The following is a 25,445-nucleotide window of genomic DNA, read 5'->3' on the forward strand; positions in this document are numbered from 1 at the left end:
ACAAATTCCACCCTAAATGACACCTGCAAAATCCCATTGTCCTCAGTAAACTTGCACAGGTGTAACCAATCAGAACTTAATAAAGAATTCTGATATACAACAAGCGAAAGTCTACACAGTCTCTTATCTGTCTTGGGTCTTCAGGGCTAACAGGAGTAAAAACTAACCAATTTATTTGAGCATAAGCTTTCGTGAGCTACAGCTCATTTCATCGGATGCATACTGTGGAAAATACAGAAGATGCTTTTATACATACAAACCATGAAAAAATGGGTGTTTACCACTACAAAAGGTTTTCTCTCCCCCCACCCCACTCTCCTGCTGGTAATAGCTTATCTAAAGTGATGTAAGGGGAGTGATCACTTTAGATAAGCTATTACCAGCAGGAGAGTGGGGTGGGGGGAGAGAAAACCTTTTGTAGTGGTAAACACCCATTTTTTCATGGTTTGTATGTATAAAAGCATCTTCTGTATTTTCCACAGTATGCATCCGATGAAGTGAGCTGTAGCTCACGAAAGCTTATGCTCAAATAAATTGGTTAGTCTCTAAGGTGCCACAAGTACTCCTTTTTCTTTTTGCGAATACAGACTAACATGGCTGTTACTCTGAAAGGAGTAAAAACTGATTTTGGTATTGAAGTAAGGTAGAACTCAACTCTCCAGAAGTGGATCTGTTGAGTAGAAGTTCTTTTTACATTTCAGAGCAGAACTCTGCTTTAAATAATCTTATTCAGAGAATTGTAAGGACAAACTACCACCACTTCTAAAATAGGGGCTGAATGTTTGGTTTAATTTTTTTTTTTTTTTGCATAAATCATCTAGACTACTAGTTGTGTCAGGAATCACAACTGACTTAAGAATGCTTCTCCATAGTCTTACAGGGCCAAATCATAAGTTCATTTCTCAAGTAACCTCCCATTTAAAGTCTGTAGGAGTCTGTCTGCTGGGCTGGTAAGGACTTCTGGGGGCGAAATTCCCAGAATATACTTTATCTGGAAATAGCATCTGAGGGTATGTTTACATTGCAGTTAGACACCTTTGGTCAGCCCATACCAGCTGATGCGGGTTCTTGGGGCTCACGCTAAGAGGCTGTTTAACTGCGGTATAGATGCTTGGCTGCTGGTGGGTGCAGAGCACTCACTAATTTTTCCCTGTGGGTGCTCCAGCCCTGGATTCGGCGCCGATGGCTGTGGGTTTTTAATTGCAATGTAAGCATACCCATAAGGATCCTGATTACATTGTGAGGAAGGAGAAAGGTACACTTGTTCACATCCATCAGGAAGGTACTTACTTATTCAGTATCTTAAACCAGCAGTGTGTTCGTAGTGATACTTGCCTTTTACAACACAAACACAAAAGCCCTTGGAATGTTTTCCCCATAAATTTCAAGTGTTCCATTATTCTGTGATAACAAAGGATTGGAAAAGTTTATAAATAATAACGAACCCCTTGCTTGCTTTTTAAAAAAAAGATAATTGAATACAACACCGGAGCTTGAAAAATAGTATTAATTATTGAACTTTTATAGTGTCCCCTTACTGTGAAAACATTTGGTGGAGTAACTGCAAATGATGTATTGAAAAATGTAAATAGCTTTTAATTCATTAAGTCAATAGACACGTGACTTTTTGAGAAAAAGAGAGCCTATCTCATGATCCTCTTTCATAATCTCATGTTTGCATACTTGCACTCTGAGGTAAAGATGTAGGGAGACCCAGGCTTTTAAAGTTATACCAAAGTTATACTCATTTGATACTGTGAACCATACTACCATCAGAAGATTAGAGCTCAGTATTCATTGGTCCTGTTTGTATAATACCCCCTCATGTGGTGACTAAATGCATCACATCCATTCTAAGATCCTTGTTTGTTTGTGTAATTATTGGCAAATGCAGTGCATAGCTATGGATCACAGAGATCTGTGTGACTCTTTTTGACCACTAAGACAACTAAAAATCATTATCTGGATTCTTTCATGTTGTATTTTTATGAAGAAAAAAAGCCAAACTAAATTACTTCTAATTATGTCTTTGAAAAGGAACTTTTTAATATGAATTCCAGAAAACTAGAAAGTCAAGTCTTAAATATTACAATGCGAGTCTCAAACTGAACTTTATACAATGGGCAAGGAAGCGTCTTCCATAATTGCTTTAGGCACTGCTTTTGAGAAGGGGGTTGGGAGGATGGTAGCTGGTATCTTAAAATGCTGAGAGGTGTGGAAGGGATGGTTAGGAGTAATAACTATATTAGGGAGGTTTCAGAGTAGCAGCCGTGTTAGTCTGTATCCGCAAAAAGAAAAGGAGTACTTGTGGCACCTTAAAGACTAACAAATTTATTTGAGCATAAGCTTTTGTGAGCTATAGCTTACTTCATCGGATGCATTCAGTGGAAAATACAGTGGGGAGATTTAAATACATAGAGAACATGAAACAATGGGTGTTACCATACACATTGTAAGGAGAGTGATCACTTAAGGTGAGCTATTACTGGGGGTGGGGGGGACACCTTTTGTAGTGATGATCAAGTGGGCCATTTCCAGCAGTTGACAAGAACACTTCAGTCTCTTCAGTCACTCGATTACAGACCTAAAAGTTGCAATTCTTCAACAAAAAAACTTCAAAAACAGACTCCAACGAGAGACTGCTGAATTGGAATTAATTTGCAAACTGGATACAATTAACTTAGGCTTGAGTAGAGACTGGGAGTGGATGGGTCATTACACAAAGTAAAACTATTTTCCCATGTTTATACCCCTCCCCCCCCATTCCTCAGATGGTCTTGTCAACTGCTGGAAATGGCCCACCTTGATTATCACTACAAAAGGCGCCCCCCACCCCCACCCCCCTTGCTGGTAATAGCTCACCTTAAGTGATCACTCTCCTTGCAGTGTGTATGGTAACACTCATTGTTTCATGTTCTCTATGTATGTAAATCTCCCCACTGTATTTTCCACTGCATGAATCCAATGAAGTGAGCTGTAGCTCACGAAAGCTTATGCTCAAATAAATTTGTTAGTCTCTAAGGTGCCACAAGTACTCCTTTTCTTTTTATATTAGGGAGGAAAATTTGCCAGGATTTTGGAAATATATATATTTAAACAAAAAAGTAGGGCAAATTTTGGGTCTGTTAACCTTGGTAGCATCCTAATAGCCTTCCCATTTAAACTCTTAAAACATTTGTTTTTCGGGGTAATTGGGTGAAATATAATGGTCTGTGTCAGACTAGATGGTGTAATGGTCTCTGTCATAAATATAAAGGGAAGAGTAAACCCCTTTAAAATCCCTCCTGGCCAGAGGAAAAATCCTCACACCTGTAAAGGGTTAAGAAGCTAAAGGTAACCTCGCTGGCACCTGACCAAAATGACCAATGAGGAGACAAGATACTTTCAAAAGCTGGGAGGAGGGAGAGAAACAAAGGGTCTGTGTCTGTCTGTATGCAGCTTTTGCTGGGGATGGAACAGGAATGGAGTCTTAAAACTTTTAGTAAGTAATCTAGCTAGGTATGTGTTAGATTATGATTTCTTTAAATGGCTGAGAAAAGAACTGTGCTGAATAGAATGACTTTTCCTGTCTGTGTGTCTTTTTTGTAACTTAAGGTTTTGACTAGAGGTATTCTCTATGTTTTGAATCTAATTACCCTGTAAGGTATCTACCATCCTGATTTTACAGAGGTGATTCCTTTACTTCTATTAAAAGTCTTCTTGTAAGAAAACTGAATGCTTTTTCATTGTTCTCAGATCCAAGGGTTTGGGTCTGTGGTCACCTATGCAAATTGGTGAGGATTTTTACCAAACCTTCCCCAGGAAGTTGGGTGCAAGGGTTGGGAGGATTTTGGGGGGAAAGATGTGTCCAAACTACGTTTCCCAGTAAACCCAGTTAAAGTTTGGTGGTGACAGTGGAAATCCAGGGTCAAAGGATAAAATTAATTTTGTACCTTGGGGAAGTTTTAACCTAAGCTGGTGAAAGTAAGCTTAGGAGGTTTTCATGCAGGTCCCCACATCTGTACCCTAGAGTTCAGAGTGGGGAAGGAACCTTGACAGTCTCGTTTAGCATTAAACTTTATGAATATATTGTACATGGTTTTCACAACATTCTGCTACTGCTGCTTGAACCTGAGGAGCTTGTACTTACCTATACTAATTCGACTTCTGGACCCTCCTGAAGTGAGAAACTGTGAAGGTTTTTTGTTGTGCATTAGTTTTGTAATAGTTTGAACTGCAATGAATAAGTAAAACTATGTCCCCTTGTTTATTTCCCCTCCTACTGTTCTTGTCAACTGCTGGATATGGCCCACCTTGATTATCACTACAAAAGGTTCCCCCCCCCCCCCCGGCTCTCCTGCTGGTAATAAGAAAAGGAGTATTTGTGGCACCTTAGAGACTAACCAATTTATTTGAGCATAAGCTTTTGTGTGAGCTGTAGCTCACGAAAGCTTATGCTCAAATAAATAGGTTAGTCTCTAAGGTGCCATAAGTACTCCTTTTCTTTTTGCGAATACAGACTAACACGGCTGTTACTCTGAAACCTGCTGGTAATAGCTCACCTTTCCTGATCACTCTTGTTACAGTCTGTATGGTAACACCCATTGTCTCATGTTCTCTGCGTATATAAAATCTCCCCACTGTATTTTCCACTGTATGCTTCTGATGAAGTGAGCTGTAGCTCACGAAAGCTTATGCTATAATAAATTTGTTAGTCTCTAAGGTGCCACAAGTCCTCCTTTTCTTTTTACAAGCTCTCCAGGGTTTGTGTGTGAATCTTTTTCATCATGTCACCTCTGGTTCAAGTGCTGAGGAAATACATGTTTGCTAACTTTGTTGATAGTAACTTCTTCCTTGTTTTACTTAGCATTTCCATGGGGCTTTTCTCTCTGTATTTTGTCAGATACTTCTCTAAAATTATAGCTTGCATAATCTTTTATCTAAATCAGCGCTAGCTTCTATCTATATAGTTAGAAAGGTATGGAACTTTGATTTGTTGATACATATAATATAAAAATTATTTTGATGTTGCTGGTTACTTTTGTCTTCATATTTCTTTGATTTTTATTAGAATATATTGCTCAAAGGGTGAATCTGAAGCAAAGTAATCTAATTTACAGGTCCTCTTCTTATCTGTAGTGTAAGAGGAGTAGTTTGTCTGTATTTAGAGTTTAATTTCAGCTTTGCATGTAACTTAATCATTGGCAAAACAGTTAATTGTAATCAGTGTAAGTTTTGTATCTGCCTATGAAATAATGAAAGTGATTCATGCAGCAAATTATTACTTTTTAAAGAAGATTTAGTTTGTTAGAACTTCCATACTAGAGAATTACAGCAATGGTCTGAGATCTACTGTTTTAATTTAGAAACTCCAGAGCAGAGTGTTTGTACCACTTTTGATTATCTGTATGGATCTCTAACCTCTGTTTTCTAGCATGACATCCTCTTGACATCCTCTTCTGAGCAAGGGTCAACTGTAAACGGCAGCAATTTACTGCAGTGAGAGTCACTTAGCTTGCAGAAAATTCGGTTTCTGATGAGATGTATATGTTGTATTGAGATGTATATGTTGTATTATAGGGATTCCTCCAAGTTGCTTTATTTCTGGTAATTTAGTGTGTACAGTGCATAAACTACAAGGATTGAGATATGCAACAAAGCAAAATGTTTCCTTACAACTCTTGTACAGAATACTCTGAACCCTTGTCATATTCTTTTGATGTCAGTATAGGTTTGTGATCCTTGCTGTAGAGCAACTTGTTGTTTTTGGGAAACAACTGTTACATACACAATCAGATCTTAAATACAGCCACTTTCTGCAGTTTTCTTCGCACTAAAACTCCCATCTGTATTCTAACATAGCATGTTTTTTTCTTCCTTTTCCTCTTGAATCTATCTTGCAATTGGTAAATACAGAACAAATTTATTATATTGGAACAAATTAAATAATTTTAGGATTAAGAAAATTTCTACTAAGGGGATAAGCGAAAAGGTCTAATTTTAGTGGTTTAGTTTCCCATCTGTATTTCATTAGCAACTTCCCCCGCCCCATTTTAAAGATTAAAAGAGCAGTTTGGATCAGTCTTGCAAAATCAGAACAATTTCCCAGCTCTGCCACAAAAATGCACTTATTTGTTCTTATGGTGGTAATGCAAAAACTGGTGATATTTTACTCACCCATCCAAAATCAAAGTGTCTCAAGCAAAGAAGTGAGTAGACGTTTGCAAGGCTGTCTAATACCATGCTCAGTGATCCCTCTACTCCACCTCTCTGAATAGTGGAGCATCAGTAACTCTTCCTGAAGAGGGCTTTGAAGGAAGTGTAAAGTAGAGCTGGGAATCCCCTCTTGTGCAGGCTCCTGTCTATTGGTTCCCCTCCCTACTTTAAAAAAGGGCATAAGACAGATATGTAGAAAATTGTTGGGAATTAATCGTTCCTGCTCTAGCTGTTCTCTGACTTAACTCAGCTTTAGTGAGGAGAAATGTGCTTACCATTTACTTTTGCATTTCTAGAACTACTGACTGAAAACGCTAATTAATAACTTCCAGTATCCAATCTTTTTTTCCTTTTTTGGTAGCGTTGGCTTGCTGATGCTGGCAGTGATCCAGTAGTATGCAAAAAGATACATTGTGGAATCTGAGTGCCCATTTTCTCACTCAAAGGAGCATTTTTTATATTAAAAGCATGGTCTTCTCTTACCTGCATCTCATACAGCACAGGGAAAATCAGGTCAGCTAGCAATCCAAACCACTACTGTGGCATGAATAGCATTGTATAACCTGAGCCTCTTAAACAGCAAGCTTTTAGGTTTTTTTTCCCCTTCAAAATGAAGTTTTTATTCTTGTGAGGAGAAATCCAAACTACTGTTACTAATTCTAGGCTAACACTTGTGCTGTGAGTTAACTATATCAGAAAAGTTCCAGCAGTTAGATGCTAATAACAAGTGATGAGTCATCTATCTGACTTCAGTAGCTCAGCTGCTGCTTAAAAGTAGCTACTATGTTGGTTAAAGGCACAGTGCTCCATATGTACTTCATATCCTATTAAGCAGATCTTGTAAATTATTCATGTTGCCTTTAATGTGTTTGGTCTACTTTTAAGTTCTGTTGGAGGAAGGGGAAGCCTCACTCTCAGAGAAAACAGAAACCAACAAAGATGGTGTTACAGTAACTATGTGCTTTGAAAGAATGGAGTATTATTACTGTCCGAGTTTGTTAAAGTCGCTTCGGTATCTGTGGGTGAGTGGATTCTTTAGTTTAATCATTTGGTGCTTAGTTTTGACAATTTAATTTCCAAAAACTTCCCCATCAAATATTAAGCTGTAGAGAACAGTTACTTTTCAGATAGACTGGAAAGTAACATTTCATGTTCTGGGGGAGATCTCTGTTTGTTTTATTTGAAAAGTTGGTTTCTTAATTGGAAATTAAAGGATAAAATAAGACATTATATGCATTAAATGCATTATATGCAGAATCATTACAATAAGAAATTTTAATGATTCTGCAAATGCTTTAGTAATAGAATTTACCTCTTGTTTGTCTAAGATTGAAACTATCAATGAACATAGTTTTGCTTATTGAATATTCATAAACATTCCTCCCTACTTACTCAAAAGCTATACCTAAACACCTAAAATATTGCTTTCAAAAGTATTTTTTCTAGCTGCCAAGCATGGCTACTGCCCAATATTTAAACATTATGGTATGGCCAGTGCTGCTGGGTGTAGAATTGCACTTGACCATTGTATTTTAACAGGTTTCTTCCCTATGAAGTCATTAAGGCCTAAATTCACTTTCTTTCTCCCATTAAACATCTATTCAATCAAATTTTAACGGGCTGTTTTTACTCTGGTATTCTACTTGCCTTAAATGGCTGCTTTTGCTCATTGAATCTAACTGTTAATTGTTTTACCCTTTTACAAGTTTGACAGTGTTTGAATAAAAGGAGTTAATTATTGAGATACGTCTGGGTTACTCAATTTCAAAGGAATGCAAATTATAACATAACATTGAGGCTTTTTTTAACTTATACCAATGTATTCTCAAACAGAATGGTACGTTTAATCAGAGAGCTAGTCCCTTAGAGCATCACCTTTCTCATTTATTTTTATAGATTGGTATACATGGCATTGTCTTTATTAACCTAATGATGTTCATAAAGATGCCGATTTGTTAAACGTCTGAATGTTTGTTGCTTATTGAGTTAAACTTTGTTTAGAAATTGGCAGCAGAGAATTTGCTTCCCTCATTTAAGGTTTAATTCAGCAATCCCTCTTATATATGCTGAGTAGTAGTTGCCCACATGAGTAGCTGAGTGGGGACTACCTTTTGTAAGGAAGTGCTTTGCAACTGAATAAAGAAGTAAGGATGGCAAAAGTGGCCTTTTCTGTGTGAAGCACTAATTGCAAGCTTGTTTCTGGTAGGCATTGCTACATAATACAGCATACAGACCTTCAAATATTTCTTTGGTTGTATAATTATAGATTCTTAAAAATCAAACGTTCTTTAAATTGCATACTGAAAAATGTTGGAAGACTATAATAGCCTTTTGTAAGTAGGTGGATATCCTTTATAGTTATCATTTCTGGCAAGTTCACGGATTGTGTGAATGGCTTTGCTTTTGCAAATGTGTGGTACGTGTCTCAAAATAGGCTAATAAATCTGATTTTTGGATAATCCAAAAATTGGGAGAGAGCTTTCATAATATGTAACTTTAGTTTGCAGTAAAACAGACCTCCATTATATTTTCAGGGGATGTCTGTGTTACCATAGATATGAATTACTACTACTGGTATGTGTTATAAAGACTGACTAAGCTGCTTTTTCGTTATAGGAGGTCCAATCCCATAAAACAAACTTAGTTCTGTCACCTACATCCCTAGATGTCTGTTCTCCACGCTGTTGATCTACCATGTATCTGTCTCTCTCCTATCCGTCTTTTCTTTCACGTCACCCTGTCTCTTCACCTGATTGGGAAACCATTTTATCCAATGGGCATGCTTAAGAAAATATCAGCTCAGCTTTATGGCAAATCCATGACTTAGCAACAGCCATGGTATACATATCCACAATGAGCCTCCCAAGGTGTGCAACTCATCCCTTCCCCCACTAAATTAGAAGAGAAGGCTTCTCATTCCCGTAGGAATATGTGTATATGTGTATGTATATGTTCATATATTTACTGGCCCGACTTTGTACATGTTCTGATATTTAGATCACTCTTCAAAATTAAGGTGTTCATTTGGGCTGCCTACCGAATTTGTGGATCATTCACCCTGTATTTGTGGCTGGTACAGTATAGAGCATATTGCCTCTGCTTAAACCTCAGTAACCTTGGATTCTCCTACAAGGGAGACAGTGTCTCTCCCTGTGCATAGCTGTTGCACTCGGGAGCAGAAGTCTTCATCTGGAGCTTTCTTGGTACATAAAAGGGAGTTGTTGGCAGAGTGTTCTCTGAGAGCCCCTTGACTTTGGAATTCATAGAATCATAGAATATCAGGGTTGGAAGAGACCTCAGGAGGTCATCTAGTCCAACCCCCTGCTCAAAGCAGGACCAATTCCCAACTAAATCATCCCAGCCAGGGCTTTGTCAAGCCCAACCTTAAAACCTCTAAGAAAGGAAATTCCACCACCTCCCTAGTTAACCCATTCCAGTGCTTCACCCCCCTCCTCGTGAAAAAGTTTTTCCTAATATCCAGTTCACTCTCTTGTCCCTGTCCCCAACTTGTACAGAATAGTACAGATTTGCTGACCTTCTGGGCACACTGCCTAGCCCATCTCCTTAAAAAGCTGGAGCGGGGGATTGTGGGAGAGAAGCTACTGTAAGACTCTTAAGGGTGGGGGAGATTTTATTTTGCGTTTTTTTTCCTTGCTGGCTTATTGTTTCCTCTGGTGTAGTTTTATTATTGTTAGCTGTACTTTTGATGGCAGGGTGACTGAAGGCTGAGATAGGAGACTCGCGTTTAAGTCTAATGTAAAATTATCAATATCCATATAGCAAGGCAGTATCATTGGCATTAGTAAGATAATAGTGCCAACAGAGGTAAGCTTCCCCTCACATAAATATGATTAAATGAAGCACTGTCATGCAAACTAAATTTTAGGAGCTGTTTAATGGCAGCTGACTTTAATTTAAAATCCCTCTTCCAACACTTAGCTAGTGATTTAAATGGTGGCATGGAAGGAAGTGCAATCCTTGTAAAACATCCAAGTCACTGCTAAAAATAAAAATAGCCTTTTGTTTAGAACTTCTAATTATTAAGCAAAACCGTTTTCTGATTAGAACACAAGAGAGCGCTGTTACGCTACAGTAACTAATGTCATTTCTGGCAGGGTTTCACTCATTGCCTATTTTAATTGGAGAATTTGCATAAGTAAAAAAAAACTTTTTGCTATAATTGGGAACAATATTAAGTATAATTTCCTGTACACTTTTTAATAACAGCAAATGTGAGAGTTTTGTGTAACTCAGAGTGACTGTATTTACATTAAAAAGAAAAGGAGGACTTGTGGCACCTCAGAGACTAACAAATTTATTAGAGCATAAGCTTTCATGATGAAAAGGAGGACTTGTGGCACCTTAGAGACTAACAAATTTATTAGAGCATAAGCTTTCGTGATGAAGTGAGCTTTAGCTCACGAAAGCTTATGCTCTAATAAATTTGTTAGTCTCTAAGGTGCCACAAGTCCTCCTTTTCTTTTTACGGATACAGACTAACACGGCTGCTACTCTGAAACTAGTTTTTACATTGAATAAGATAAATGTTTGTAAACTAGAAAGCTTAACAGAATGACCAAGAGGGGGCCAGAAAGTATATGTGTCCTTGGGTTTTTTTTTTTTTTTCTTTTTTCAATGTTATAGGATTGGAAAACAAAAATTAAGACCACACTTCTTATCCTGAAACAAATTTTTAAAAAATTAATTATTTAACCTGATTTCTATATTCAAAGTACAAAGGTAACTTAACTGTCTTCCTCAACTAAGACTTTGATCAAAACTTGTTTTGACTCTGTTTCTGCTTTCCCAGGCTGCTGTCTGTGCCATTAATGCTGGAAGACAGCCAAGTTCCCACTATTGTTTCTATTCTCTCAGCAGATTTGTGACTTGTTAATACAGCCAGTACATGTTTACTGTATGAAAGGAAATGGCATTTTAGAGAACTACTTGAGCATGGTGAAAGTAGTTCTTTGTATTAGACTTTCCTCAAAATATGACAAAAAAAGTCGTGCAAAGTTGCCATGAAAATGTACCTTCAGCCAGATCCTGGAACCTTGAGTGAAGTTTGCAAAAACAGGCTGGTTTATAAATAAATGAAACTGCACTTTTCATGAAGCATGGCAGAAGTTAATAAATGTAAGCTATATTCCTGTAGAGATGGTATAGCTTGCTTATAGAAAATTACAGTTCATAATAGGTAACCAATAAATATGGAAAAGACATCAATGCAGCTGCATCTGAAGTAGCACATGGTATCTGTTTCATAGTGCTTAACATGGCTGCCTTAGAGTTGAGGAAAGGAAATAAAACCTATTCAATTGAAAATGCTGGAAGAATTTCAGTAAGCAGAACAGCCTTCTAAACTGATATTGGGCCCAGACATCAGAGCAAACTATGTACTTATCCTAAAAGACATAAACTTTGATAATATTTTCAAAAGTGCCTATCTACCCCAGCTGGACTTTATTCCATATAATGAGTCTTTCTTTAAAATGTCTGGTTTCAGAGTAGCAGCCGTGTTAGTCTGTATTCGCAAAAAGAAAAGGAGTACTTGTGGCACCTTAGAGACTAACCAATTTATTTGAGCATGAGCTTTCGTGAGCTACAGCTCACTTCATTGGATGCATACTGTGGAATCCGATGAAGTGAGCTGTAGCTCACGAAAGCTCATGCTCAAATAAATTGGTTAGTCTCTAAGGTGCCACAAGTACTCCTTTTCTATTTAAAATGTCTGTAATTACAAAACTTTTCCCCAGCGATGGTGGGCATTCCCTGGGCAGAGGCCGTATACGTGTATGAGAGAGTGATACCAAATTCTTCAGCCAGTTGGTAATAAAAAGTCCCACTACTTGTCTTGATATCAAGGAAGGTTTAATGCTTCTTAAAGAATGCAGTTTAAAAGTTTGGTGGTTTTTTTGGCTGACTGGTTTTCAGTAATTTATGTCCAAACCATCACATAACATATCTTGTGCCAATAAAATGTGCAAGATTATCTTTTATCCTTCACTGCTTGAGGTTAAGCCATGATTGTGTCATAGAAATAAACGTGAATTGTCAATATTTCTTGAGGAAAACGGTAGGTAGGCTGTTTTCCAATACATTTGTTGTATGCACACTGGTACAGATTTGCAATATGATAAACAACTAGTATTTAAAGCTGGGCAATAAATTGTATGAAATTTCACATTGAAGCTGTACATCCTATTGCTCCATGGAAAACAATTATTTGAAATAGATGGGAGGATTATGCAGGTTGCATGAGTTGTATTGGCTTTTTTTGTTCATTATTCAAGCTATAACTCTATCTGTTCAAAGGCCTGTTTAATACTTTTACATATACATGTGTAGGCCAGGTCCTGGCCTCAACATCTGCTTATCTGTCTACAGTAAGGAATCCCCTTGGCATAGGGGAATTTCCGGTTGTTGTAGGGTGACTTCCAAATCACCTGCTCGCTACTTGTATTGACTGTTTCTGTGGTGAAATGCAGCAGTAGTTTAACAGTGCATACTAACACTACAAAACACTTCAGGTCAGGAAGTGATAACCTAGATACATCAAAACTACATGATGGAATTTTAGGGAGACAGAGTGTAATAGTCCAGACTGGAATTTTCCCTGGATGCCAGATTTAATATCCCTTCAATTGCAAAAAATTGTCAAGGGATTTTTAATGACTGTTACTACATGGGCCTGAATTAGCAAATAATACTTGACTCATATCAATCAACTTGAGAATATGCTACTGTAATTTGAATTCCTGTCCTCCTTTTGCTAATTGAGGTGATTTGACCTTGAGCCTCTATGTATAGCAAATCATTTTAGTATTTTCTACGTTGTCTCCTGTTGTAGTTTTAAACAGAAGTAATTTATACTGCTGTTTCGTCTTTTCATTCATCATTCGCCTTCCTTGAGATGGAGGAGGAAGAGAATTCTTTAATCTTAGTTCCACGTTCTGCCCTCCAAAAACATGCTCAGCCCCTGTTGTAATCCATGAGAATACTTTCATGTAGCTGAGGGCAGAATTTGGCCTTCAGCACTCCTTTGTATAGGTTCCTTATGCAAAACGCTCTTTCAATGCCTGTAAATCTTGTATTGTATTTCTTGTTGACGTGTGTTGATGTATATCAACCTGTGAGTTATTTATAATTTCCAGCGTAGTCTCTTTATGCTGAATCAAGATGAATTAATGCTGTGTGCATTTTCTGAATAATACAAAAGGGAGACCTTGAAAATGTTCAAATCTGTTTGTTTTTTCTCCTTGCAGCTTCCATCCCACCATTGTGGGGAGAGATTGGATTTACCAAAGCAAAGTACTAATATAAAAAACTCCTACCTACACAAACAGCAATAAAAACACTTGTAGATCTCTGTGAAAGTGTATTTCAAAATGTGTATCTAACGCTAGATCTCTTAAATATAAATGTTTCTGAAATTGTCCTCTGTTGCATTTACAGTTCTGACATTTAAAGGAAATAAGGCCCAAAGTACCTGTTCACTAGCCTTTCTTTTGGTAATTTGAAGTGGATGCCATGCAATGATCTCACCAAGCAGGGCAATAATAAAACTGGAGTGGAACTCCTTCTATGAAATTAGGATAACTCTAACTTAATGGAAATCTGAAAGCAAATGCAAACCCTGCTCTTACACAGACTCTCTATATGAGTTTGGGCAAGTTACTTAGTATCTCTGTGCCTCAGTTCCCATCTGTAACATCTGGGGATAATAGCACTTTCCAAACTTGCAGGATTTTGTAACAATAAATAAATATTGCGAGGAGCTCAGATACTATGGTGATGGAGGCTTTTATTCTGTCTTAACTGAAATATTGTCATTTCCTTCAGATAACAAATATATTGACTTAAGCTGTCCATGTATATGCAATTTACCTTGTTCTCCCTCCCCCTTTTTGATATTTGGATTTTCTTTTTTTTAAAGAATGCTTATTCTTAGAATGTCTAGTTCACCTTCTTGTCAGTTCAGATCATTCTTCCTTATTATATTTGATTATTATTACTATTTTATTTTAGATTATTATAAACAGTAATAAGTCACCAGGTCCAGATGTTATTCACCCAAGAGTTCTGAAGGAACTCAAATGTGAAATTTCAGGACTACTTATTGTAGTGTGTAACCTGTCATTTAAATCAGCTTCTGCCCCAAATGACTGGAAGATAGCTAATGTGACACCAATTTTAAAAAAGGGCTCCAGAGGTGACTCCGGCAATTACAGGATGGTAAGCCTGACTTCTATACCGGGCAAACTGGTTGAAACTATAGTAAAGAACAAAATTGTCAGACACATAGATGAATATAATTTGTTGGGGAATAGTCAACATGGTTTTTGTAAAGGGAAATCGTGCCTCACCAATCTACTAGAATTCTTTGAGGGGGTCAACAAGCATGTGGAGAATCCAATGGATATAGTGTATTTAGCTTTTCAGAAAGCCTTTGACAAGGTCCCTCACCAAAGACTCTTAAGCAAAGTAAGCAGTCATGGGATAAGAGGGAAGGTTCTCTCATGGATTGGTACTTGGTTAAAACATAGGAAATAAAGGGTAGGAATAAATGGTCAGTTTTCAAAATGGGGAGAGATGAATAGTGGTGTCCCCAAGGGGCCTGTACTGGGACCAGTACTGGTCAACATATTCATAAATGATTTGGAAAAAGGGGTAAACAGTGAGGTGGCAAAATGTGCAGATGATACAAAACTACTCAAGATAGTTAAGGTCCAGGCAGACTGCAAAGAGCTACAAAAGGATCTCTCAAAACTGGGTGACTGGGCAAGAAAATGGCAGATGAAATCCAATGTTGATAAATGCAAAGTCATGCACATTGGAAAACATAATCCCAATTATACATATAAAATGATGGGGTCTAAATTAGCTGTTACCACTCAAGAAAGAAATGTTGGAGTCATTGTGGATACTTCTCTGAAAACATCCACTCAATGTGCAGCAACAGTCAAAAAAGTGAACAGAATATTAGGAATCATTAAGGAAGGGATAGATAATAAGACAGAAAATCTCATATTGCCTCTATATAAATCCATGGTACGCCCACATCTTGAATACTGCGTGCAGATGTGGTCGCCCCATCTCAAAAAAGTTAAATTGGACTTGGAAAAGGTTCAGAAAAGGGCAACAAAAATGATTAGGGGTATGAAACAGCTTCCATATGAGGAGAGATTAATAACACTGGGACTTTTCATCTTGGAAAAGAGACTTCTAAGGGGGAATATGATAGAGGTCTATAAAATCATGACTGGTGTGGAGAAAGTAAATAAGGAAGTGTTATTTACTCCTTCTCATAACACATGAACTAGGGGCCACCAAATGAAATGAATAGGCAGCAGGTTTAAAACAAACCAAAGGAAGTATTTTTTCACACAACACACAGTCAACCTGTGGAACTCCTTGCCAGAGGATGTTGTGAAGGCCAAGACTATAACAGGGTTCAGAAAAGAACTAGATACATTCATGGAGGATAGGTCCATCAATGGCTATTAGCCAGGATGGGCAGGGATGGTGTCTCTAGCCTCTGTTTGCCAGAAGCTGGGAATGTGCGACAAGGGATGGATCACTTGATGATCACCTGTTCTGTTCATTTCCTCTGGGGCACCTGGCATTGGCTGCTGTCAGAAGACAGGATGCTAGGCTAGATGGACCTTTGGTCTGACCCAGTATGGCAATTCGTATGTTCTTATTATTACTATTGCATTGAAAATTTTGTGAGGTTCCCCAATATACAAATAAGGTACTTTGTGCCTGCCTCAGAGCTTACTTTTGAAATGAAGGCAGGATGTAACAAAGTGGCAACAAAACAGTAGAGTGTTTGAAGAGGGACAGATTGACGGTGATAAGATTATGTGGATCCTGAGCAAAGACTTAAGTATGGTATGGTCGAGCAGAAATTTGAAAAGCTAACTTTTTTTTTTAAGTGCAAGTAGAAATAAATAAATGCCATTCTCTCCTTTTTTATTTTCTCTCTACCAGTTTGTGGTTAGTTTTCTTTTGCACTTTTTTAAACATAGTGATTCGAGGAGAAGTGGGGCTTTTTTTCCTGTTCAAAAAGATCAAGAAATGTTTTGACAGATTCTTCAGGGGCATTGCTGAACACACACATCTTCTTTTGGTTGCTTGAGATTTGGCCAGTCTGAGAGATAATGTGTTATAATCTTAATCTGCAGTCTGGCTAGACTAATAAACCTGTATTTGGTTAGAGATCTTTACTGCAGTTTACAGATTTTGATGTAAATATATTTATCATATGGTCAAAAAAAATCAACATTTTTGCTGCAGACTTTACTGATGTTCCCCTGCCAGCTAAGGTGGAAGGGTAGTATTGAATGTTCATAAACATAATCATTCAAAGTACTATTGTATATTTTTAGCATGTCCTCAAGTTTACACACTCATACAGTGTTTACATGGAAGCAATTCAGTGTGCATAAAAAGGTGTAGGGTGTGTGTGGGTGCGCATGCATGCAAAGGGATGTTTTCCTGGACATTTTAAATAGTTTTACCTTTGGAAAAATATATTTTTCTTGAAATTCATATTATATCTATGGTACTGTGGCTCATTGACTCATAGACTTTAAGCAAGAAGGGACCACCATGATCATCGAATCTGATCTGCGCACTGCAGGCCACAGAACCTCAGCGTCCTACTCCTGTAATAGACCCATAACCTCTGATTGAGTTACTGAAGTCTTCAGATCATGATTTAAAGACTTCGAGTCACAGAGAAGCCACCAATTAAATGCTTTAGAGAAGAATCACTAATCTTACATTTTCTAAAACTTGGATTAACGCTTCTTACTCTTAAGATTAATTAAGATTTCAGTTTGTAAGAAAGGCAGTAAAACCAGGTAAAAATATCAATACTTTTATAAATCATTTTAAAAATCGGAGTGAAAAAGATGGCAAGTTTAATAGTAACATATGGCAAAAGTAATTCATTTCAGTAATATGGCAGTGCGCTCTCTCGTTGACCCTATGTCACAGGGTGTCTCTTCAGCTACCGAGTGAGCAGTGTTGCTTAGCCCATTTTCATGGTCTCCTAGTCACAAACATACACAGTCTGTTTATTTTACACCACCTGTACCTTTTAATCCTCAGTTTCCACACATGGTGGACATAGGACAGATATACAACAGAAGGAGCCTTTCAACCAGCTTTTTCCCTTCTCTGTTCACCCTCTAAGCTCCTCCCCTTGCTTCCTGTTTCTCCCAGTTATATATCCTCCCCATTACTAAGCCCATTAGCCCAACAATTGCCACCAGATGTCAGTAATTCCCCCCCACACACACACACCAGGGGTCCGGTGAAAAAAATAGTATGGGATTATGTAATTGAAGACTCTATGATCATGCATATGCACAAAGGGGCTGAATTGCGATTGCACAGGTAACCTTAACTGTGGCATTCCCTAACTTTTGAGTCCCCCCCCCCCCGCCCCCTCTGCTATCTTGCCCCATCACTAAGGTATTTAAGTATTTTGGGGACATTGGATATATGTACAGGGGAAGTGTAGACGTGTACCACACAATCAAGGCTTATGTCGAGAGCATGTTCCTGTGGATTGGAAGTTCTCAGTTAAGATGTGTGTTCTGTGTGATCACTGCACTCTGTGCAAAACATTTGTTCATTTATTGAAGGATGGTTTGTGTGCTTACTGTTTGTTTGTTTATGTGTATTACGGAAGCTCCCAAAAGCCCCAGACAAGTTCAAGACCCCTTTGTATATGGTCCCTGCCCTAAGAACTTAAAACAAATTTGAAACAAGATTGAGCAAGTGAGTGTAACGAACCATTGAAGGGAAGCTTGGAAGGAAGATTGCGAGGGGTAGTAAGGCCACTTGGTTGCATTGTTTGGCTGTTGCACATCTCTATAGTTCCAGATCACACTCCTGTTCATTCTCACTTGTATGTACATTCTTGGACAAAACAATGGTGGGTGAGCTGACCAAATATGAGATACAGTTGAAATATTTACAGTTAAAATAGTTTCTGACAATCCAAAGAAGCCTGGAGAATTCATAAAGAATGTTTGTTCTGAGTGCATTTTGTTAGACAAGTTTTGGACCAGTGGAAAAAATGCATAACTAAATTTGTCTGGACACCTTATCCTCTTATAAACAAACTTCAATACATTCATCTTAATAGCTAAATGAATACAGACAGTTAAGCAATAAGAATGCTTTACACTGACAACAAAACTTGTTAAACATTTTTGGCGAGCGTAGACAAGTTAAAGACTATTCAGCTTTGAAAGCAACAGGTGTTACTTCATTACAAATATATTCCTGTAATTAAAATGAGGAATGACATTTAATATTAACTTTTTTTCTGAGTCATGTCAACCACACTTCTGTTGGGATGTTCCATCTTATATTGACCAAGTCAGAGTAAACTTAGACTTCTAGTACATTCAGAATTTCTCTTATTTAACAAAACACCCCAATTTCCAATTCCCAATTCTGGGATTTAAATATCAGCTTTATAGCAATTGAAGTAGTTAACTTAAAATCCAGTGTGGCTTTCTTCAAAATTCTGTATTCTAGAATGTTCTCCTGACATAAGGTTTGTATTTAATTTCCTTGACTTGTGGTGGTGATTGGTTGTCTTTGTATTTTGTAGTTCACAAGTGTGCCAGAGATGCTTCAGAAAAACACTAAGACAAGTCTTGCCCTCAAAGATCTCATAATTTAAACAATGGATTTAACAGGCAAATGAGGTCACAACATACATCAGGAAGGGTGGTGGTTGCTGGATGGGGGTGGAGCAGAAGGCAGAGTTGCAGATCACAAAACACAGAGCAAAGTGTGTGACAGCCAGAGACAGAGTATTCTCAGTTGAGGTAATCCTGCTATGGAATGAACTTTCAGAGAAGATTAGATGAATCCAGAGTCTGACTGTCTTTGGGAAATGATACAAAACTTTCCTTTTTGATAATGCTTTTCCACCGTGACCCAAATGACATTCACATTATTAGCTTTCATTTTTTCATTAGCTTTTATTTGTTCTGCCAAAATAAACAAATCATACCTAGAGTTAAGATAGAAATATGTTTTCCAAAATTTCTCTATTTTTGACTAAGTAGCCTTCTTTTATAAATGTTTACTGAGACACACCCATGAGTGTTTTATCAAATAATACTTCATCTGACAACAGCTTCCCCTTAGAATATAACATGCACAGAAATGAAAGAAACTTGGTTGGAAAACTGTTTCAGAAGTTTTGAAAAGAAAGTAGAAAAATGCTCAGGCAACAGGTTTTTTAAAAGAAAAGTTTCACATCTGTTTACAGAAATTCAATATGTAACTAAACAAGAAGAAATCTTCTCTGATTTTTTTCCCAGCCTGTTGTCAAACATCTTTGATTTTGTTTGTGCCACCCCTTCAGTCAGGAGACCATATAACTGGTTGTGCTTTCAGACTAGGAAATACTTTACAACTAGGTGTTTTTGCTTCCTGTTCTCAGAGACTGAGTCTAAAAATTCTTAAGTGAATTTAGTGCTGGGATGAAGTGTTGAATTGCCAGCCATGGACACTGAAATAATGTAATATTGATGTACTTTGGCAACAGTTTGCTAATTATTGTTGGTGATGGTGGATTGTTTTGTGATGCGGACAACTTCCTGCTAAGCATTAGACTCAGATGATCCCATTTCATGTATGCTGACATGCATTTCTTTAGCAAATTGGGGCAGGGGGCAGGGTGGGAAGGGGAGGAGATGATTGCAGGGCCCATTGTCTGACCTTTGTTTTCTTGGCTAGCCCTTTGGGGGTGTGTAACTGTAGAGTTGCACTCGTAAAATAGGAAGATGGTGATGCACTCTGGCCGCACATCGTTGGATCATTTTATTTTTATTTTTTGGAAAAGTGGGGAAGGCAAGAAAGAGAAATGTAGAAGCTCTTCAAATGTAGAAGGAGTTCTGATTCTTGTGCATTCAAGGTCCTCATCAGTTTTAACATTTTAACTCTTAATATTCTTTACCGTTAATCCTATTGTGACTGATAGTGATTCTCATTGTGAGCTGTGGAGTGTTGCTGTTCTTTTCTTTCCTTAATTACTGTTGTCTTGCCACTCCTTGTTCCTTCTATTGTCCTCTGATAACCCTGAAAATATGCCTAATCACAGTGAGATATGGCAGCCAAACCTGGGTGGTGAGCACAGGAACACAGTCTGTATGTAAAGTCAACAGTGTCTTCCTTGCAATTGCTCCCTATAGTGAGGAGTTAGCTTGATGCTCTTCTATGCCTCTAGCAGGGAGCTCTTCCACCCCCCCCTCCCCCGGCTTTCTTTACACATAAATGGAACAGTCTCAACCCACATTAAGGAGACTTCTTTGGAACTCTGTCTTCTCCCAAAAGTAGCAATTTAGTGGCACTAGCGCAAAGGATAAAATCCTCCTTCCCCTTTCACTGTACTTGAGGAATTGTGTTGATTTTGGGCATTCTCCATTTCTGTACACCCTGGGAGCAAATGATACTTGGGATTCAAATGACCTTTCCCATATACAGGGCCAGCTTTACGGCTGGGTAACCACCCAGGGCACTATGGTCTCGACTCCACCTGCTTGCTGTTCCATCTGTTGAGCGGCCACCCAGTGCTTGGGGAGCAGTACTTAAGGGGTGCCAAAGAAAGTTCTCCCAGAGCGCCATTTTCACTAAGGCATGCCCTGTCCATGTACTATATTGTGCTACAGAATGATAGCTAGAAATGCCCAGTGATGGCTATGGCTAATGGCTCTAAAGTTTGGTTAATGACCGCTCCTGTCCTTATCCCATCTCCTGATGCTACTAACAAGGGTGCCTGGTCCGAGGTGGTATTTTGTATGGGGACAGGTATCTTGCCTAATCAGAACTGGACCACTTCAGATGAACACTTAACAGTCTTTTGGCCACTGATGTCCTGGTTTGGGTTTGAATTGATGGTTATGAAAAGAAATATTGTGTAAGCTATTACAAATCATGTGAGCCATCAGATCCCAAATTAGTGTTTCTCCACTACGATAATTCCATTATATAGGATTTTATTGCTATTACGGTACATTTTCCCTCAAGTGTTAGAGGAAAATGCATTCTGGTAATCTGGGTAAATATTTTAAAGTATTTGACTGTAAGCTACTGCTGTTTACATTTTTAAATATAAGCCATTTCCTGTACCTTCTGAAAAGCCATAACCTGTTGCCAACACACTCACTCCTCATCCACTGGTCACTTAGATGCTGGCTGTAGAATAGAATAATAAAAACAAACCACATGGGGGAGGAAAACCAAAGCCATCAGTGGAAACTGCTGCTCCCCTTTTGGAATTGAGTGCAAAAAATAAATAAATTGTAGGTGCAGTAAGTGCAGTGTATTCAGCCCCTGCCCCCCTCCCCCCCCATTTTAAGGACAGTAAACTGGATTTAAAATGTCCCAAATGGGCACCATTGAAAACTAAAACCACAAATCTAAAATCTTCAGTAGGAAACTAAACAGAAATCAGAAACAAGCATTCTGTTTAAACATTACCAGAGATAACCACTGTTCCAGTTTACACAAGAGATTCCATTGCAGGCAGGTGCTGAACATCGGCCTTGCACTCGAATTCTGACCTGAAAACACCACTGCTGTTCCACTCCTCAGCCTTTCTTGAGCAGGCATTGTCACTTGTTTTATGTGGAAATTGTAGACAAGGAGATAGATGATAATAATTGGATGTGTGTCCTATGTTGTTGTGTATATTTAGTGTTTGTTGCATTACAGAAAAGATCTCCTAGCTTTTGGCTGTGCTGAACTCTGTGGATTCCTTCTTGGGGTCTGAATGAGCAAGGTAGTGTAAACAACTGAAGATAGGACAAACACAGGGACCACGCTGATGATTAGTCTAGATAGGAGGATAAGTGAAACTGCTCTTGTTTTACGTCAGTATAATCTGGGACGCTGCAAAGGAGTCAGAATTCTGTTTGGACAAAGAAAATAGACAAATACAGAGTCCTGAAAGTGCAGGATCACAAACAGTATTTCCAGTATGTTTTAATTCCCTGGGCCTTCGTGTAGCTCTTGGGCTAACTTTAACAGCAAACAAGCTCGGTCTTGAAAATTTTAACAGAGCAGCTACTTGCAGAGAGAGTTGCTACATGGACAGGTGAAGGGAAAACTTTTGTTTATTCGGTCAGTGAGTCATATTAAAAAAAAAAAAATCATGAAAGCACATCAAACATTACATTGTTAGCCCTGGAGAGAACTTCCGTAATTCTCCAGAGCGCCTAGTTCCCCATGAATGACATGGGATTAGACCTAACATTTGGAGACATTTATATTACTGGCACCTATAGCCTGGTAAAACATGGTGTACTTACTTAGCTTGGCCAAAACAGCTTCCCCTAACCTAGAGGTTTCTGAGACTTCTTCTCAGTGGTCCTGATTTTTGTAGCCTATCAGGTTGAGGAAGAAACAGGGCATTAGAATTAGCAAGAGTGTAATAATTCTAAAGAAACTGAATAATACATCTGATGTAGAAGAAAAACCATCATATGTTAGCTACAGGCCCTCATTATCTTAACCTAATTTTGTTCAGATTTTTTTAAAAAGCAAATTAGGCCTTTTTGTGTGGACTGAAAAACAGAACTCTTGAACTATGTTTCTCCAGCAGTTCTTGCAGTTTTCCAGGTTTCACTGTTGTGAAAGGATATGTCACATGTGGGGCAAGCAGTAGTGGTCAGACAGGTATGAGGAATAACAAATAAAAATGAGTCTGTGAAAGGGAAAGGGGATGTATTCACAAATAGCAGACCATTTGAAAGTTTCTAAAATATCGGGAGTCTTATTTCATTTGTCAGAATACTGCAGCAATTTTTAATTCATATAACAACTTTAAAAAGAGTGACAAATATTAACATTATGGGATTTTATATGTTGTTGTTAAATCTAACCTGGGGCAACTGTCAACAGTATTGACAGTTCCTTTGTAAATGCTGAGTGCAAAGTATCTTTTAGACGTGGAAGAGCAGAGAGCCAAAAATAAGGGGCATCTCAAAATATCTGTTGACTTAGGGATTTGTTGCATATGTAACAAGCTGGCTATAGTGTGCGCCAAATGCAAAGTGAACCAGGAGCTGTGCTGCAAAGTTGGCACAGTGTTCTAATTGTTTTTAAATAGTCTGCAGTGTCAAAAGCAGCTGGTTAACCTAAGTACCATTACTAATTAAAGAGAACCAGAATCAGTGCGGAATGCAAGATCACTGCAGCCTTACAAGGGCAGATTTAGGTCTTTAACAGTTCCTGGAGCCAGAATGTAATGTAGTCAAAGAAACAATCAGAGCCAAGATGGAAGTGGTCTCTGCCAATATTTCAGCACAAAATTAAAGTTTGGAGACACGCTGATACCTTGGAAAATGCTTAAACTGTAGATAAATAATTAATAAATTAATTGTTTAGCCACTGCTGTTTACCTAATTTAGAGAGCTGATGGTGAAATTCTGGGTCATGACTGGGGAAACAGCAGGGGACTGGTTTTAGTTCTGGCTTTACCCTTACACATGCTACAAAAGCTGAGTATCTGAGTTTCACCAGCCACTGAGGTTTTATATTTTTGGTATGTTTCAAGGCATGCTGTGCTATACACAAGCCTATTCTAATCTGACCTTCCAACTTTCTGTGAACATTAATATAATTGCCCGTATCTGAAGGCGTGCAAGAACTGAGAGTTGAAAGCAGCTTTTGGAAAAATTTAATTTTAAATATCTAGAATTTTGTTTGCACTGTGGGCAGAAAAAGTGGGGATTGTTATTTCTTTGCACACAGTTGTATTTGTTAGTTGTAGGTGGAATAAATGTTAATAAAAGAAAAATGGGTATCCAACAATGTCTGAATAATATAGTCACTTGCTCTACTGTGCTAATTAGTCATACTGTACTATTTAGAAATGCATGTTCATGGAAAGTGTTTTCTGGAATTGCAGACCCTTGACAAATCCAGGGTGACTTCAGCATGAGATAATCACCTTGTGCAGTACTACTTGTTGTGTGGAATAATTCCTTACTTAGCTAAAGAGACTTCTGTACTGAAATGTTTGGAGCCTGGAAACTTGACATTCTCAGAGATTTATAGAGTGGCAAGCATTGTACTTCAGAGAAAAAGCTTTAGAGAGAGCTTGTGTAGATTGACCAAAGGGAAAGTAAACAAAGCATGCATGTAACCAAAACAATGTCTTTAATTGAATTGAGAAGCACATATAAGGAGTTGCTAGCACAACGTATTTTGGTAGGCCCTGAATCAGTAAAAACAAGTTAACATTTCTCTTCTGTGTTTGGAAGATCCCTTCAGTATCAACACACTTTTATGGTACGCCATTCTCATAATTAATTCCACATATTATTAGCTTTACTGTGAAGGTGTTTTCCATCTTCTCTTAAATTCTGTTTTTAATAATTGTGTGCTTCTTGCACATATGATGTATTTGCTTGGATCAGTGTTTTTCATAACTTAAAAACATAAATGGTTACCCCATGTCTCTTCCAATACGGAAAATCACAGCTTTCAAAATCCTCTTCATTTATATCTTTGAAGCTTTGTTGCATTTTGGTTGGCTGTTGTAGTGGAGTCCTTTCAAGATCAGTTACATCTTTTTGCTAACTGGAATGGGAGGGGAAAGCAATCCACGTAAGAAGGTAAACACTGCCAGGATCAGTCCTGTCGCTGGCAGTGGCAAGTGGCGGATGTTTCTGAGGAAGGCGTTATGCTTCCACTCCATATAGTGCAGTATGGGTTAAATGTCATTAGAATGCCCAAACCAGGGTCATATTTACTCAGATACTGAAATAGTAATAGCCTGCATTAGTCCTCGTTCATTATTTTTACTGGTAAAGATGAACTTGCTGGTGGGAAGGAGACTGAGACCATGAATTAAAGTCCACATCATGCATTTAATTTTAAATTTAAACACAAGCATAGAGTACACTCTGTGCTTCATCTGCTGCTTGAGATTGAATTCATTTCCCCCCTCATCTTTGAAGTAGCAATAAGATACTGCTTCTACTCTAGTTCTACAGACTAGTTCCACAGTTTGAGAGCACCACTCTATTAAAAGATTGCCGTTTCATTCTCACTATATGTGTTTGCTTATAGACAGGAATAGATTCTCTTGTACACCAACTATTTTTAACTAATAAACTAGTTAACATTCTCATATGTAATGATGATAGCATGAGTTACGGAGGTGTCCTGAAATAGATAAATATGACTCTGTTGTGTTCTGTGCA

At 38.1% G+C, this 25,445-nt stretch overlaps 1 protein-coding gene across 7 annotated transcripts in view; it reads left to right on the top strand.

Moving 5' to 3' along the window:
- The window catches only part of KIAA1671 (KIAA1671 ortholog), a 152,139-nt gene that overhangs the window by 48,176 nt on the left and 78,518 nt on the right, over positions 1-25,445 (top strand). The window contains exon 1 of one of the 7 annotated variants that reach the window (XM_037878433.2): positions 6,999-7,217. The exons of 5 other annotated variants lie outside the window; for them this stretch is intronic. In XM_037878433.2, coding sequence (XP_037734361.1) covers positions 7,152-7,217 — 66 coding nt within the window. In that variant the 5' untranslated portion in view covers positions 6,999-7,151. Of the gene's footprint in view, positions 1-6,998; positions 7,218-25,445 lie in introns of those variants that run through there. One more of the 7 variants, XM_037878434.2, reaches the window with a different exon arrangement.

This window comes from Chelonia mydas, chromosome 15 (genome assembly GCF_015237465.2).
Source record: "Chelonia mydas isolate rCheMyd1 chromosome 15, rCheMyd1.pri.v2, whole genome shotgun sequence".
Lineage (NCBI taxonomy): Eukaryota > Metazoa > Chordata > Testudines > Cheloniidae > Chelonia > Chelonia mydas.